Source organism: Ciona robusta, chromosome 2 (assembly GCF_009617815.1).
Source record: "Ciona robusta chromosome 2, ASM961781v2".
Classification (NCBI taxonomy): Eukaryota; Metazoa; Chordata; class Ascidiacea; order Phlebobranchia; family Cionidae; genus Ciona; species Ciona robusta.
In genome coordinates this window covers 1,645,952-1,662,739 of record NC_143236.1, presented here as the reverse complement: position 1 = coordinate 1,662,739, position 16,788 = coordinate 1,645,952, and the positions used below count along the sequence as shown (strand labels likewise).

General features: G+C 35.7%; 3 protein-coding genes across 8 annotated transcripts; all 3 read left to right on the top strand.

Moving 5' to 3' along the window:
* Positions 1-191: 191 nt before the first annotated feature.
* Positions 192-4,849, top strand: LOC149739654 (uncharacterized). Its single transcript, XM_089872273.1, has 13 exons — positions 192-816; positions 957-1,036; positions 1,131-1,282; positions 1,391-1,556; positions 1,696-1,842; positions 1,986-2,115; positions 2,225-2,339; positions 2,806-2,950; positions 3,017-3,146; positions 3,384-3,509; positions 3,703-3,845; positions 3,978-4,294; positions 4,624-4,849. Exons 1-13 carry the CDS (start codon positions 633-635, stop codon positions 4,766-4,768), a joined length of 1,980 nt encoding a protein of 659 aa, XP_089728399.1. The 5' UTR covers positions 192-632; the 3' UTR covers positions 4,769-4,849.
* Positions 4,850-5,901: 1,052 nt separating this feature from the next.
* LOC149739653 (ubiquitin-protein ligase E3A-like) lies at positions 5,902-14,494 on the top strand. Its single transcript, XM_089872264.1, has 14 exons — positions 5,902-6,074; positions 8,063-8,871; positions 9,210-9,333; positions 9,593-10,229; positions 10,292-10,508; positions 10,820-10,947; positions 11,042-11,178; positions 11,245-11,353; positions 11,748-11,889; positions 12,457-12,662; positions 12,811-12,975; positions 13,032-13,187; positions 13,364-13,549; positions 13,967-14,494. Exons 1-14 carry the CDS (start codon positions 6,055-6,057, stop codon positions 14,117-14,119), a joined length of 3,189 nt encoding a protein of 1,062 aa, XP_089728390.1. The 5' UTR covers positions 5,902-6,054; the 3' UTR covers positions 14,120-14,494.
* Positions 14,495-14,521: 27 nt separating this feature from the next.
* Positions 14,522-16,781, top strand: LOC149739652 (leucine-rich repeat-containing protein 51-like). 6 transcript variants are annotated; one of them, XM_089872310.1, is made up of 5 exons: positions 14,522-14,656; positions 15,286-15,402; positions 15,685-15,890; positions 16,062-16,210; positions 16,515-16,781. In XM_089872310.1, exons 2-5 carry the CDS (start codon positions 15,291-15,293, stop codon positions 16,648-16,650), a joined length of 603 nt encoding a protein of 200 aa, XP_089728436.1. In that variant the 5' UTR covers positions 14,522-14,656; positions 15,286-15,290; the 3' UTR covers positions 16,651-16,781. The 6 variants fall into 6 exon arrangements, with proteins under 6 accessions (XP_089728436.1, XP_089728432.1, XP_089728434.1 ...); XM_089872306.1 differs by lacking the exon at positions 14,522-14,656 and adding an exon at positions 14,694-14,924 and having other exon boundaries at positions 15,286-15,357; XM_089872308.1 differs by lacking the exon at positions 14,522-14,656 and adding an exon at positions 14,695-14,924 and having other exon boundaries at positions 16,486-16,781.
* Positions 16,782-16,788: the final 7 nt, after the last annotated feature.

The window sequence follows — 16,788 nt, the reverse complement described above, 5'->3', positions numbered from 1 at the left end:
AAACACAACCCTGAAAAATCAACAAGTTATTGTTTCGACCAGTAAATATAGATTTTTGAATGCAGTTACATTTTACAACGGTCATCATCATCGGACCCGTAAAGAGCTATTTAAAAATGTAACCCAACCTGCTCTCATTTTATATAGTGGCGATTTTGGGTTAAACATGGTCGAAACGGAAACAGTCAAATGCTGTTGATTGTGTCACTAGAGTTATTTATTTTTGTTGCGGCGGAACAAACAAATAAGTTATATTTTTTATTTACTTGAATTGTTTCTTATCCGGCCACGGGTAACCATGGCCTATACCGAAATATACTTTAAAGTAGGCCATGATGCTGCATATGTTTTCTGCGTGGCGAAGTATATTGTCACAAAATTTTACCTTTATAGTAATAAAATACGTTCACTCATCATTTTCTTATATTAAAAGAAAACGAAGTATCAACTCTACAGTTATCTTGTTTAATTTATTGAAAAAAACAATTTCCATGCTTGAATAGATACCACAGGACGTCATAAATGACTCCATTTACTCTGTTTATGACGTCGCTATGTACACTCTGGGTCATAAAATGAAGGCATATAGCATCAGGGCAAGTTAATATTGAGTTTGGGAAGCAGTTTAAAGCATGATTGAAAAGGATAATAAGACAGAACTAGCCTTAAAAAGATATGCCCTGAGAACTGCCAGCTTTACAAAATCTAAACCAAAGTGGCACTGCGATGTTGTGCTCCCGAATATCACGGAGGAATTTACAAGACTTAAAGTAAAAAGACAACCTTTGCGTCGAAGAAAATGTGCTTTAACCTGTGGTGAGATTTGCGATCGTTTTTATCAAGATTATACAAATACGTATGAACGTTCGTGTTACTTTTTAGTTGTATAGTGACTTTATAAAGTAACAGGTTTTTAAATGAAATTGTTTCCAAAAAGTTATAAACGTTTTAAACAGGTGGAGTACCAGCGCCGTCTGCCGGTGGAGATCCGGAGGAAAGTGACAACGATGATGAATCTGAGATAGAACAGCCTCGGGTAAAATAGCCGTTTATCTCTGTTCTCATACTATTGATTTATAATTGCCAGTGCGTGGATATTGTTGCAAATTTGCAATAAATTTTAATTTTAGGGTGGGAATGTGTTTCTGGCTAAATGGAAAAGCGAAAACGCAAAAACGAGTTTTAAAAATATTGTTCGTGCCATTATAAGAGCAAGTAGATGGAAGATACCTTTGGTTAGCGTAAAAGAAGAGCACAGCACAGAAGACCTTAACAAAACATGGTTAGTGGGCTTTAGAAGGTGTCATTTCCGTATTCCTTTCTTTTGCTAGAAAACTGGTGACATCGTGCGTGTGAAATATTTAGTTACAGTTTTAATCATATTTTTAAGGTACGAAGATCAGAATACTTTGCATTTCAACGTAAACGCCTTTAAAGCTGGCAGCTCAGGCAATGCCGGTTTGTCGAAGAGGGCACGTTTCATTTTAATGAAAAACGCTTGGGAAAGATCAGAAGAAGAACTTGAGCTCATTCATTCCGTCGTTGATCAAATGAAGGTGACATGCTTTACCCGATAATTGCAATTTAGATATGGTTTAAGTAAGAATAAGTTTTGCTGCGTCCGACGCTGAAATAGTTATAAAACAGAGATAACCTTTAGGCGTTTACGTTATCATCGTGCTTTATACTTTTCAGTGCTTTGCTAAATACACCCCGATGGTCAGACATGAGTTAGCTAGAGTTATGCACTTTGAAACATTTGAGGATGGGCGAGTGATAATACAGGAAGGTCACCAGGGGTTTTCAATGTACTTTATAGTTACTGGGAGTGTGATGGTGCAGGTAAGATTTCGTCATACCGTTTCACATCTATACTTCTGATTAAGTTGATAAATGACACCTATATGCCAATCGTTGCATAGTATAACAATGTACAGAACAATTTTAACACCAGTAGAGTTGTCAAGTAAATTTGTTTCCATCAGGTCAGCCAGGTAGATAATCGAACTGGGGAGCGAAAAAATCACGTGGTGTCCGAAATCCCAGCTGGTAGTTCTTTCGGAGAACTCGCGTTGATTCAGGAAGACAAGAGGTCAGCCACGATCGTCTGCAAAGGTGTTTATTTCAAGTTTTTTTTAAGCAATAAAAAAAACTATCCCACTATAAGCCCAATATATTTGCTTCGAATTCCACTATCCTAAAGTAAGTTAATCTGCTTCTAAAGGTACTTCGCAGTTCCTTCGTCTTGATAAACCTGACTTTAACATGGTCCTCCGGAGGAGTTGTGAGCAAGAGTGGGAAGATAAGATGCAGATGCTGCGATCTTTATCTTTTTTTTCGTACGTTATAAAATATATATGATAATTAATGTTTACCTATTTCATCGCTCATTGTTTCTACGTATGTGCCATCACCTAAAGGCCATCACCCACAAAGTAGCATACTTCGTAACTCGTAAGCTGGCACGAGGTGTGTGATTACCCGTGTTATAACGACTGTTGTTTTCCGGCCACGCGAGGATAAAGTTACATTCATTCATTTATAAGATCTATAAAACATGCACATTACAATGTGGATGTTCCGTCTGTGGTTGTCCCATATTCATTTATTCAATGCGTGTCTATATATGTAAAAATGCAGAGAAATATTAAGGATTGGTTTATCGAAATATTTGTTTTTATTTTAATTATGTAACAAAAAATTACAACAATTTTTTTTGGAATCTCGGTTACGATACCGCAGAACATATGGATTAACATATGGCGAAGTGGTGGATATTATTTTTACCTTTGCTTATTTTGTTAGGAACTGGAGCAAGAATGGACTGTCGTACATTAATCGTAACTGCAGAGTGGTCGAATTTCCCATTGAGTCGATTATATTGGGCGACACGACCGAAACACCGGAACACATGTATTTCATCGTGTCGGGAATTTGCAAAATAGTTAAAGTATGTAACCTTGTCCTTAACGCAATGCATCTTTAACGTTGGTTGTTCACCTTTGTATATTTGCAGCAAGTCACCATATTAGAAACTACGTCACACTTAGGAACAGGACAAACCATGCTCTCCTTACCACCCGATGATGCGTTGAAAGCTGCTCAGAGTAAAAGTAAAGCGATCAGCAAACGATTTCTAGTAATAGGTAAAATGTTCAAACCACTTTTGAAGAGATGGCCATGATGCTAGTTATTAAGAAATAAAATAAGCTCGTTGCAAATTTAATAGCTCGTCCGTGTGTTAAATTCCCAGTATTCTGATGTGATGCAACGATAATTTCCTAACAAACAACCTGAGAACACTAAGATCGAAATTAATTGAATACGTCACATTAACAAACGTGTTCGTGATATTATTTTACCCTTAGAACTTGTATTACAAGGTCAAATGGAAAAGGGGGATTACTTCGGGGTCGGAGAGGATTTGAGCTCGACTTTCATTATGGCGTCAACAAAAGTTGATTGTTTAGTAGTGCCACGTCACACTGTAGTGGCACTGGAACGATCATGTGAGGCAATACATCGTATAATTGTTGAATTTAAACCTTACTATATTTTATAAGAAAACATAACTGCGTATAAAGATATAAAGCATCTAGCAGTAACTCTCCATGTAACCTTAATAAAACACAATACTTGTATGTGTTTTACTGACTTCTTCTTAAAAAATAATTTTTCAGAAATAATTGGTATTCATTGTAGCTACCTTGACCGGAGCTTCCGACATTAGGAAAGTGGTGACGGTTCGGGAAATGCTGCATCATGCCGAGTCACGCTTCTTAAGCGAAGAAAATGCGTTTGAGAAATGGATGTCCAATTTACGGTGGAAAAATTACAAACGAAAAGTGAGAGTTTAAATACGATTAGCAACATTTATGGTCAAAACATATTAGTAATACTTTGCCCCAGGCGTTTTGTAGTCCTGCTATACCTTCGTACGATTTCTGTGTACAATGATACTTGTTATTCGATTTCAGATGTTAAACGATATCCTATCGCGCAAACCGGCTTCGCTTGCAATGAGAAACGCTAGAATATCCGCTCGGAAAACGAGAATCAACTGTTTGTCAAGAAAGGTTTCTACTCTCGGCTACCCTCTTGCGGACAGTAATCGGCCGCCAACGCCGATATATCGAAGATCGGGCTACCAGAACACGGACCAGCATGTACGTCTGCCACCAATCAAAAATGCGTTCGAGCCACCGTCGCCCAAACAAAGTCGGAAAAACGCACCGGAGTTTCAAAGGCAAACACGCGCAAGAAGATCTGTCGTCCACCCGGGAAGCATAAAAACGTAACATATAGCGGGATGGGGGAAGATCGGAGATGGGACACCTTTTCATTCTATTTTCTCGTCTCATTGGGTAGTAAACAAAGAATATTAAAAGAACTATAAAACCGTACTATCACGACTCCCGTAGACCGTTGTCAATTGTTTGAAACACGAAAAGGATATTTGGATATTATGTGCTAAAGGTGTCCCATCTTTCTCCACCCTATTACATTATTACTTTCAAATTGGGTTAAAATTTACAACATATGTTTTGCTACAAATTTGTATGCTTTAGTAAGTTTAGTTAATACGAATATATAGTCACAGTGTTTTTTGTATTACACATATAGAACAAAAACTCGACCTGGAGCTTCAAACACCGGCAAGCAGTTTACTCTACCAAGAGCTGATCAATCTAGGGCCGATGATGTCACTCCTTCTATACTAAAGCGGGGCCGCAGCAAGCTGTCCAACATGCTTCGGTTTAACGTGTGAATTTTAAATTTGAGAAGCAGTTGTGCAATTTTGAAATGTTACTTCATAAATAACAACGTATCGGTGTTAACCTTGATTTTATATTTCATCGTTTTGGTTGCGTGGTGTTTGTTGCGTGTTAAAAATGTATTCATATAAGATAACGCTATATGCAAATACAATAGATTTTGTAAATAAAAATCACATGAAACAATATTAAAACTTACACAAAGATAAAGAACGTACGCAGTTTTTAAAAGACGCATGGAAATGATTCGAATGGTCTCGCCATTCAATGTAGAAGTTATGATCGTATTCAGGTCGCAGAAAATACTCACCGCTGTGGGTGGTGGCAGACCATACTCATATATAGTGTCTTGTACCGTAACTTCAGGGCGGAGTCATCAGCATTATGTGATCTCAAACCGAAAACTGGTCTGATAAGTTCAATGCTGCAACAAGAAAAAATCCTCTTGACACGCTTCCCCACGTTATTTCGTTGTGTTCACATATACTTCACGTACAAAATTTTGCCACTCAAAATGCCACTTTTGACGTATTTTTCAACAAATAACAAGTCATGAGTAACAACACGTCTATCTAAAAACACAGCGTAGTTAAATGTTGAAAACCCGAGATATAATTCTTTGAATGCTAAGTTTAAATGTAACAGTACGTAATTCTTTGAGTATAACAGTACAAATCCAGCAAATATGATGACGTGTCGTCTTCACACGGATGAACTATTCGAAATTTCGTTTCCGCTAAAAAAATACATTATCTATACCAGAGTCCGGACTCTGATCTATACGTATTTAAAATCGAGGCGGAAACTGTAATTATGTCACATCTTTTGAGTTCTCCTCTTTAAGGAGAAAGAAGTAATACTCCAATAAATTGAGCTCGTTTAATATGAATCCCCAAGGTTTTTGGACGAAGACAATGGTTGTTTATCGGAGAACGTTAACCTACAAATAGTAAACAAGTAAACCAGTAAACAAGTTAACAGGTATGCAGACAAGCATATAAACATGTAACACTTAAACTTCAAATATTTCAGGCATTTTTACAGACCTTACGATGGCAAGTGTCACGTTATTAATCATTGCCATAAAATGCAACACCTCTAACGAACAGTTTTTACTCCCCAACCAACCGATCGGTAAATGTAGCGGCGCCTCAGCAGAAATCTGTTGTTATTATACTGTATATTATTTGTCTTGAAGTCAAGTTTGCATCACAAAAACAGGAATTTGAGTTGCGTATGACGTTGCAAATCATTATTTCTGGAAATACTCTTCTATTACATGAATTCTGAAAACGCTAAGTTAGTAAACATATTACTATTTCTCTTTGTTTTTATTCTTAGGACCATGGTGTGGTTACCGTATTTATACTAGTCATAAAATAATTATTTATTAGAGTAATTGCATGAGTTGTATTGATGCTTTCTTAACGGTTTAACACAAATAAAATGCGTTTATAATCGGTCACATTATATACAATTAGGTAGGGGCAAATATAGGAACTAACAGAATGGAAGGGCTTCACATTTTTGTAGAGATGGAGCCATAATTGTACTAAATTACAGTGGTTAATATAGAAGCTACATTGCCACTCATGTCACGAATATAAAAGCTACATCGCCCCTCTATTAAATACCTGCTGTGTACACGTGTATAAAAAAAAATCTTCTATTCTGTTCCAAAGAACAGCGTTTTTGACTTCAAGGTAGGGATTCCTTATGCGGTCGCGGTCCCAACAGAGGGTCCCAACGTCAACACACCAAGGTCCTTCCCCAAAGAAAGCACTATTGCTGCTAGGCTTATTACTTGCAACACATGCGAAAGTGTTGTAGAGTTCTTAAAATAAAAAAAAATACAGGTTGAAGTTTTATCTTAGGTAGGGCATACTGTATTATATATGCGCACCGAACATAGGTATGCGGCACTGGCGGCATACCTAAATTTAGAATTTTCACAAGGTATGCGGCATACTCAGTTTCCAACACTAAAGTCATCCAGTTGTCTCATTCTAATCACCAAACTGTATTCTGTTGCGATCTGGCGCGTATGAAGTATTTAATGCAAACGTATATTGTATATATACTATGAATGTTTTACTTGATTGCATACAAGAAAAGCAAATATTTAACCTGTTTTTACGCACTTGTAATCTAAGTAATGGACGTGTCAACTGCTATTATGAAGCAGATAACCAACCTGTAAATTGCTAATGTGTCTCATTTAATTGCCATGCTAAACAATCAATATTATGATGCAATATAATATTGCACGTGCAAATCCCTAATATTTTATAACAACATTCTGCTTGGCTGAGAAAAGTCATGTACTAAATATAAATCACTTTATTACCGCCTGTTTAATACTACTTTATTACCACTTGTTAAATTTTATATATTTTACACGCAACTGAGAAAGGAATGGTTGGTTTAGTGATGTTTTGTCATTAAGCACTGCGCATAATCCAGAAATTTATGAAATCAGCGCCATTGATTAAATATAACCGGTTTTTATAGTATCTTAGATGTAAGTATTAAAAATTTACGAACTTCCACTGCTAATTCCAATGAAGCTTATAGTGTTCTGAACTTCATTACAAAATAATCAACAAAATGTCAGCAACTGATAATCATTGTTACAACAAACCGATTGCGAAACTGATTACTTTGTAGGGATGCACATTACAGAATAATTAGGTATTCTAGGATATCCTAGAATACTTTATTTCGAATCTAGAATTCCGAATCTAGAATTTCGAATCTTTTTATATTTATAGGAAAAAATAATTTTACATACAAAAGTCAGTTTATTGACTCTTTCATAGCAGCCTTGTAGGATCATGAGCTGTAAAATGATCAAAAATTGTACTAATAGGTAGTTTTTGCGTCATGAAACGTATAGCAGTCTATAAAAAGACGTTACGAAACGTTTACCTCGAAAGTCCCACAAACACAATTTTTTTTTTTCAAAATTAATAAGTTTCAAAAATGTTAATATAGTATATGGGATGACGTGTGATGACGTCTTTAAACAGAATACCGAATCCCGTAATTAGATTCGAATACAAAAGGATTCGAATCTCATGGATTCGAAATTCTGTAATGTGCATCCCTATTACTTTGGTATATTTTGGCCTAAAATAATTGGTTATTTTTTAATATAAAACTGTTTTATATAATGCAGTAATACAGTGCTGGACCATCTGCACAATATCCAGAGTAGGCCAGCCTCTTCTGCATCATCTGAAATCCGCACAAAAACATAGTAAAATAAAATTTTCTTTTTACTTCAGTTTGGGCAGCAGTGGAGCGACTGCATCAGGTGGCATTGCAATGTCCAAGCGGGGAGCTATGAAGCTGCAGATCCAACTTTTTTACAAGCAGTTGACTGAAGGTTGTGGAAAACAGCATTGTACTAATGAGAACTGTGCTTCGAACTCATCCAACAAAAAACTAAGCTGTGATGAGGCGGCTGCCCAAGCTATTTTACTTGCAAAAAACAAAGTAGAGTTGTGCAATGATCATCGATCCAAGATCGCGCGCACAGACAATTTACGGAGTGACATGAGAATATATAATAATGGGCTTAGGGAAAATGCTGAAGAAACACCAGCCACAACATTAGATATTATGAGTTCAACCCCCTTAACAATGAATCATATAACTCCTCAAACAACTGCAAGCGATTCTTTTGAAGTAGTTCCACAATGCGAAAACCGCCCAACCCCAGATAGTGCATATGCTTCGGACACATTGGGTGCGTTCTCTACGTCAGAAAATGAACAAACTAGCACTGATGTTGAAAAAATGGATGCGTGTGATCTTGACTTACTTAGTGCAAATGTTGGTTCTCCAAGTTCTTTCATCTGCCCCTCTAATCTTGGAGGATTCAATGATGCAATGCTAAAAGAGCTGCCTAATGACATGCATGTAGAAGAACATAGCATACCTCTTCCACAAAGTTCCTCTTCTAAAAGAGGAGAAACATCTGATTTAAAATGGCTTGGTGAACAATGCCTTAATTCCAAACTGGAGCAAATAACTGTGTCAGTTGAACAGAATGGACAAACTTCTGGAAAAGTACCAACTTGGTATCAGTATAGTAAGTATTTATACTGTTAGTAGGTGGTTTGTAGATCATGTACTTATAATAGCATGTTTGATTTAATGAGTTTTTTCATTATACTCGAAAACAAAAGTATGGTAGTTGTAACAGTCTGTAGCTTTGAATATGACCGTGTAAGGTTAGAATAACTTTGCTAACTTTTCCAGAATAACTGTGATGCAACAGTTGCTTATAAAAATGTCAACCAATAGCAATAATAAAAAAGAAATTGTAAATCAGAATTCATGATTTGTGCACTCCTAATGAATTGTGCACTCTAAATGCGGAATAGGCTATACAAAATAAAACTAGGTTATGAATTAATTATAATGCAGGTCCAGATTATTGTACGTTATGGAAATACTGCACCACAAAACAAGCTTCCGTTGAAAGTATGTGCTTACCACCACTGAAACAAGCAATATCCAACGTCTTTTCAAATTCCAAACTCCTTAACAGGTAAATCCATATTTTTGTGATGTAACCGTGCTTTTGTGAATTTGATTCATTCATCTGTTCATAGCATCGCTAGTTTCATAAAAGAATAGCAGATATGGTTTCTTCTTCTTTGATAAATTGGTGTCAGGATAAACGCTAGAATAGGGTTACCATGCATCTGGTTGCTTACTTTAATTGCAATGAACCTAAGTACCTGACCATAGGCAATATCCTACAGAATAACCAATAAAAACCATACCTTGTGGGTTTCTTGTTCCAGTTTTGCTTTGAAACATGAAATCAAGGATAGCTTATTGAAAAGTGATTTGTTGGCCAAGCAGTGGGAATCTTCACCAAAAATGACAGTTGGAAGTAGTGATGTGTTTTCACCTACAGAGCTTCTTTCCATAAGTGATATCAACAATCCTGATCTTGGTTTGGAAATGTTTGTCAAGCAAACCGAAGACTCAAAGCAAGAACAGCCTACTTCTGCAGCATGTGCAACGAACAATTTGAATTCTGCTGCACCAAAAACCATCAAAACTGTGCCATACATGCCGACAGTGGACATGACATTTTTTCGGACACTTTTTGTTCATATTCTTGAAGACGAACAGCTACAGGAAGCGCTGAACGAAGCGGTATCAAAACTTATTCATGAAGTAGAGAAGGAAGTGTCAAGGAACCCAAACCAATACAAAACTGATCCTAATTATTTAAACTTAATAGTAATAATGCTTGAGTGTCCGCTTATGCAGAGTCCTGAATCACTAGAAGAAGTGTTTCCAACATTACTTAAAATTGTTGCCAAGTTACCGCTAGCAACACAAGTAGCGTTGGTGCATCACTGGTCAATGTATGATGGCAATCAACTGAGAAACATCATTGAAACAATTCAGCAGCTTATTGCATATCAGGTTGGCGATTAGCTTAGGCATAAGTTGTGTTCATTTGACTGTTAAACTCAAACCTATCGTAGGTTGCTATGAATTACATGGACGAAACAGATCGCGCTGCACACAATGATGAAACTATTATCAATGCATCAAAGGCTTTGAACATCTTGTATTTTTCCTCCATACTCGGGGGAGAAGTGGATTGTACTCGGGATGAACAAGGAGCAGCCGCATCAAAGTTGATGCGAGATGCTGCTCCTGCTGGGGAGGATGACTTTCACATTGGAGTGATAGATGCAGGTGATGTAATGATGAAGAGAATCTTTAAATGATGATTTTTTGGTATAATTAACTTTTATACACTATATATTTTTTGTATGTGTAGAACATTGAACATGGATTATTTAAAGCATATGCTTACAGTTTTGCAATTCTGTGCAACATACACACAGACAGAATGCTGTTTAGATATAAGTGATGGCAGTTTTGTGGGGCAGTTTAGGATTTTTGTTGTTGTTGTTGTTTTTAATATACTGTCCATGTTTTTTTCTACAAAATGTTTCTGCCTTGGAAGTATAACTTGTTAATAATGTAAACAACTGCTGTCGCAGATAATGAATTTGAGTTCCAGTGGGTATCCGATCTTGGAAAGGAACTTAAACTTGTGGGACTTGACTCCATTGAACCACTAGTGCCACAAACCGAATTTGTAAATGAAGCTCTAAACGATGTTATAAAAGTAAGTATTTAAAAAAAGTATTTCATCTGTGTGCTGTTGGTAATCGATTGATTTATCATTGTTCAATTCAACATTTTGCATTTTTGTTTTACAGATAGACAAGGATTATGCAAATTACCGGATAAGCCAGCAAGGAACAAACAAATATTCTTTTCTACATTATCCATTTCTACTGACAACTTTGAGCAAAACCACATATCTATTTTACGACAATCGTGTTCGCATGTACAGGTGAATGGAAAAGAATACCATCAATTATTAAGAACCATTAGTTTTATTGTTATTTTTTAATTCTAGTGAAAGAAGACGCACGCTTATGTCCAGTTTGTTCTCTGGATCTGCCATCAATCCTTTCTTGAAAATCCAAGTGAGACGAGCTCATATCATCAACGATACTCTTGTGCAGGTCGGAGAATATTTATATTATCAAAAAACTTATCACTGCTTTGTGATGTTTTCTTTACTTATGTTTACATGCACATGTTTGTCTCAAAATTAATAGTTTTGTGTAGTAAATAAATCAGTGAATTTTAAAATAGGCTTTTAAACCCACAAATTTAATAAATGCTTTAAAAAAATATATATATTAAATGTATCTTTGGTTAAAAAATATTCATGCTTGTGCTTAAAGTTTTATCTTTTGAAGTTTATTCCCTAACTTTTTAAATGATAAGCCCTTATGATTACAGATTTTGGTTTACACAGTTTACATTTACTGAGATATTTTGTATCATGTAGCTAAAACTACCTAAATTTGCTAAAACAATATGGTTTAAAAAAATTCAATTTTTTCATGGTAGTTGGAAATGGCGACTGAAAATTTAAAGAATCTTCGAAAACAACTTTATGTTGAGTTTGATGGAGAAGAGGGGGCGGATGAAGGGGGCGTGTCAAAGGAATTCTTTGCTTTGATGGTAGAAGAAATTTTCAACCCTGCCAATGGTTGGTTGTTTATGGACATTGTTTTTATTGAATGAATGTCACTTACTTATCATTTGGTTTATCTCAAAATCATTGTTTGTCTTAAAAAAAATTAAGAAGGTAATTAATGATTATTTTTCTGTTTAATCAAATGCTATTCAAAATGTACCTTAAAAAAGAACAGATTAGACTATCACAGTCACATTTCTAGAGGCTAACCAGACTAACAATTTTATTCTAGTGGAGTCCAAACAGCACATACTGTCTGTAACTTTGGTAGTGTGACATTTAGAAAGTAATGTCACTGACATGGTTTATGTCACATACTGAATTACAGACAAGTGTATATCATGCAAAAGATGCATTACATGCAATAATGTAAAAGGACTAAACTTGTTGTATTTCACTTTCATTGCAGGTTCTCATTGTTGACTAAAATACATATAAACGAATGAACTTTCTTAAAGACATTAAAATTTTCTTAGATTTCATGATTATACAGTTGTTTTCTTGTTCTTAGACAGCTTCACTGGGAATTGTTATTTTGAATGTTTTGTTTTCATTTCTCCTTACTGTTTGTTTGTCAAGGCACATTCATCTTGGTTGAAGAGAGCCAGTTGTTCTGGTTTAATCCCGAGTCGTTTGAAGGGCAGATGCAATACAAGCTTATTGGGATTATACTTGGCCTTGCAATCTACAATAATTGTATTCTTGACATTAAATTCCCTGCATTCCTTTACAAGAAACTGCTTGGAAGGAGAGCAAAGTTTCGTGATATAAAGGATATTTACCCGGTGGGTGTATTTCATCACAAAGGGTTCTAATAAATGTTAACTTATATATGTCCAAATTTGGGCAAATTTCTTAAATTTACATGAAGAGGCATGGCAATTAGGTATTTATTGGTTACATTCGATATTTGAATGTGAAATCCAATTACAGGTGGTATACAGAAGCTTATGTGACATCTTGAGTTATTCTGGTAATGTGGAGCAAGACATGATGCTTACTTTTCGAGTGGAATACAGCGACATATACGGTTGCCCTCACACTCATGATCTGAAAAAGGAAGGAAATAAAATCCCTGTAACCAATAGCAACCGACAGGTGAAGAAATCTCTGAATCTGATTTTTGTGAAAACTTTAACAAGTTTATCATGCAGGAGTATGTTGATTTGTACAGTGATTGGCTGTTAAACACATCTGTCGAAGAACAATTCAATGCTTTTCTTGGTGGTTTTGAACTTGTTCTAAGCAAATCTCCACTGAAATATTTATTCAAACCTAAAGAAGTGGAACTTTTGCTTTGTGGTAGTGAGGTAAAATGTAACAGTTTAAAATTAATATTAATTTATAATAAATAATGATGTAGTATTTGGCATTTTTTAAAAATACTGTTCCTTGACAATTTTGTTATGTTACAAAGCAAAATGCCTTTTTCAGTACTTAGTTGCTGATGTGAATCGTTTTTAAAGTAGTGTTGTTCTATTTTTAGCATTATGATTTCAAAGAGCTGGAAGATTCGGCAGATTATGATGGAGGATTCACACGAGATTCACAAACTGTTAAAGATTTCTGGTCTGTGGTTCATGAGTTGAGTGAAGAGGAACAAAAAACGTTGTTACAATTCTCAACGGGTAGTGACCGCGCTCCAGTTGGTGGTTTGTCTAAGCTCAAAATGGTAGGTCTTGCATGTTATTTCATTATTTTATTACAACAAAAATACCTGTTTATTTTTCCTATGTTAATTTTGTTTACCAAATAATTTTGGCGTTGTGATTTTAAAATAATAAATGTATAGTATTTTAATTTAATTCATAATTTAATTTGTTTAAAATCGAGTATTAAAGGTAAATGGTGTCTGGTGATCACGTCATGTCATGTTACAGGTTTGGAATATTATGTTTTTATAATGTTTATTTAGGTTTGGTCAAGAAGTTAATTAGATTTTCCAAATCCCTTATCATTGATTTGAATTTAGAGCAATGCTTCAGTTAATTTTTTATTGCAGCAATGTTTTGTCCCTCAGCCAGACATCATACTGGGATTATCCTGTTAATATTTATTGACAAAATGTTTTTACACACTTTTGTTCCAGATTCTTGCTCGTAACGGGCCAGATTCTGATCGATTACCAACAGCACATACTTGCTTTAATGTCATCCTTCTTCCGGACTACAAGAACAAGATAAAGCTCAGAGAGCGATTACTGAAAGCAATAAAGTATTCCAAGGGTTTTGGCATGCTTTAATGAATTTTTCTTGGTTTTTCCTCATTAAGTTTGTTCCAAGTAGCGCTATGCACTGTACATATAAATGTATTGCCTGGTATTTACATGCATTATAAAACATTATTCTTGTACGGCTTATGCTTATACAAACCTACAATACAGTTTCAATGTTTTTGGAAGTTACTGTTTGCATTTGATTTTTCTATAATGCATTGTATTTATTACATAAAGCTTAGCAAATGAATAAAACACTAGCAATTCAGTTTATTAATTTTTTTTATATGTTGTCATTTTGTGCTTGTAATTATTAAACAATCTATATAAAGCTTTACAGTTTTCTTTGCACTGGCAACGATTACTTGCGCAAATACACCGTTCTTTGAATGTTGCATGAAATTTTGGTAATGAGGCTATTTTTATAAGATTTCAATTACACCACTAGTAACGCAACTCCGTGGTCATGGCAACAATCCCGCCATTATCCAGAGAAGCGACGTTTCTTGCACATTCTGTGATATGTCTGAATATGAATTGAAGTTGATTATCTGAATATCAGCGGTAAGGACATGCTTTTTTGTAACATTAAACTCTATTTTTAGAATTTGTGACAGTTAAAGTCGGTTGATAAGGGGCAAAAAGCTTTAAGGCCCTAATCAGTTGAGTTAGTCATCAATGGTAATTATTTGCGTGATAACTCGTGGGAGATTTTGTTTTGAAAATGTTACTTACGTTTTCCGGATAGCCGATGTTTCAATTTTCCAAGAACTCGTGTGTTCGTGTGAAAAAACATCATACACGCGCGACTCGTTGTGTAAACCGCCTGTTGGTATGTGTGGAGTGTTGTTATATCTACGGTGTATTATGACGTAGCACGTAGGTAACCCCTGTTCAATATATAATGTAATTTTTGATCCATTTGTAAGGGTAGATATGACAATAAAGCACCCTTTTCTCTTTTTTAAGTTAATTTTTGACTTAAACGTCGATTTTTTGTAAGAAATAACACAGCGACTATCAAGGACACTAAAAAAACGTTTAGAGAACTAAGACCTAAGTTTTTAACTAATCATCCGCTATATTAGTATTACCCGCTTAAACAAAGTAGCCTACATAAGACTGTACTTTATTGAATAGCTATTTTTCATGACTCGCATATACTATTTTCTGTTAACATACATATGATACAGCCAGGATGGTCCTTCCTGAAACAGTAAAAGATTCTCAGTCGAGCTCAAAGTCCTCTTCTCGACCAACGACAGGTCCGCCTCTTGATCTTTCTTTCAAATGTATGCTCAGTTCAAGCGGTGAGATCAATTTAACGCCAATTGCTGTGGTAACGTATAGTTAGTCTAAATTGTCAATCCTATATCATACAAAAAATCTATAAACAATAATTATCCACAAAGTTACACACGTGTTACGCGGGCACGAGGTGTGCGAAACAGAACACCCGTAATACATTCATTCAGTACGACCTAAAGATAATACGATATTTAGGTATTTCCCGGTCGCACCGCAATCGCTAGCAGAATGACTATAAAGCGCATACCATGTAACTGGGCAATAATCTTTGTTATGTGTATCAGATATAGCTGATGAGGCAGAAACGCACACTCAGCCAAATCTTGTAAGATCACAGAATGGCAAAGCAATCTGCAACGCGATTCGTATGAACAACAATTCCCTGAATGATATCAACGGTCTGGACAAAACAATGGCGGATATTGTAGACAACCCTGAAGAAATCGCATGGATAGATCTTTCTTTTAATGAGCTAAACACGATTGACAAGGTGGGCTTTAAAAGTTTAACTAAGAAATTTTTAGGTATAAATTTAATCACGGATAGAAGTGTCGTCTGTGTGGTAACATAGGGTGCTAAATTATACACACTCGTATTTATTGCGGCGAAACTAGCACAGTAGTTTAAATCGAATAACTATTAACTTGTAAATATTCGACAGGTGCTTACACTTTTCAAGAACGTGCGTGTGTTGTACCTGCATGGAAACACAATCGAGAAAATACAAGAAGTTCAGAAGCTTTCGTCGCTTCCACACCTGCGAAGTTTAACTTTGCATGGAAACCCGATTGAAACAGAGAGGGGTTATCGGTAAGTTGATACAACATTACTTCATATAGTATTGTGGGGGGAGATGGGACACCTTTAGCACATTATAATCAAACATCCTTATCGTGTTTCAAACAAATAACAACGGCTATGGGAGTTTTGAGGATACGATTTTATAATTCTTTGAATGTTCTTTATAAATGGAACGAGAAAACAGCACCAAAAAGTGTCCCATCTTCCCCACCCTACTATATTATAAATAATTGACTTTCAATAATTATATTGACGGATGATGCAATGGGGTAGGCTGTTCGCAGCATGAGAACCGGAGTCTAATACTTTTCAGACAGTATGTGTTGTCTGTGTTGCCCGGTCTCCGCACACTAGACTTCAGTGGTGTAACCAAACAAGATCGCTCTGGTGCCCTCACGTGGAGCGCGATGAACAAGAAGACCCGACGCCGGAAGAATTCAACTTCCTGAACGAAGCTTGCCCATTTTTACATTAGAGCAGTATCTTATATTTGTGCAGATATTTTACCTATATTGCGAATAGCTCAACCGTAGTGCAATTATACTTTTTAGCCCGCTATTACACAAACTACCAAACCTGATTCAGAC

Coding starts and splice junctions, on each gene's coding strand:
- LOC149739654 (XM_089872273.1), top strand. CDS start 633: ATGATTGAAAAGGATAATAAGACAGAACTAGCCTTAAAAAGATATGCC. Junction 817..956: donor AAAATGTGCTTTAACCTGTG/GTGAGATTTGCG, acceptor CGTTTTAAACAG/GTGGAGTACCAGCGCCGTCT. Junction 1,843..1,985: donor CTGGGAGTGTGATGGTGCAG/GTAAGATTTCGT, acceptor TGTTTCCATCAG/GTCAGCCAGGTAGATAATCG.
- LOC149739653 (XM_089872264.1), top strand. CDS start 6,055: ATGAATTCTGAAAACGCTAA. Junction 6,075..8,062: donor ATGAATTCTGAAAACGCTAA/GTTAGTAAACAT, acceptor TTTTTACTTCAG/TTTGGGCAGCAGTGGAGCGA. Junction 12,663..12,810: donor ATATAAAGGATATTTACCCG/GTGGGTGTATTT, acceptor ATCCAATTACAG/GTGGTATACAGAAGCTTATG.
- LOC149739652 (XM_089872305.1), top strand. CDS start 14,771: ATGGTAATTATTTGCGTGATAACTCGTGGGAGATTTTGTTTTGAAAAT. Junction 14,925..15,285: donor GTTGTGTAAACCGCCTGTTG/GTATGTGTGGAG, acceptor CATATGATACAG/CCAGGATGGTCCTTCCTGAA. Junction 15,403..15,684: donor ATGTATGCTCAGTTCAAGCG/GTGAGATCAATT, acceptor TATGTGTATCAG/ATATAGCTGATGAGGCAGAA.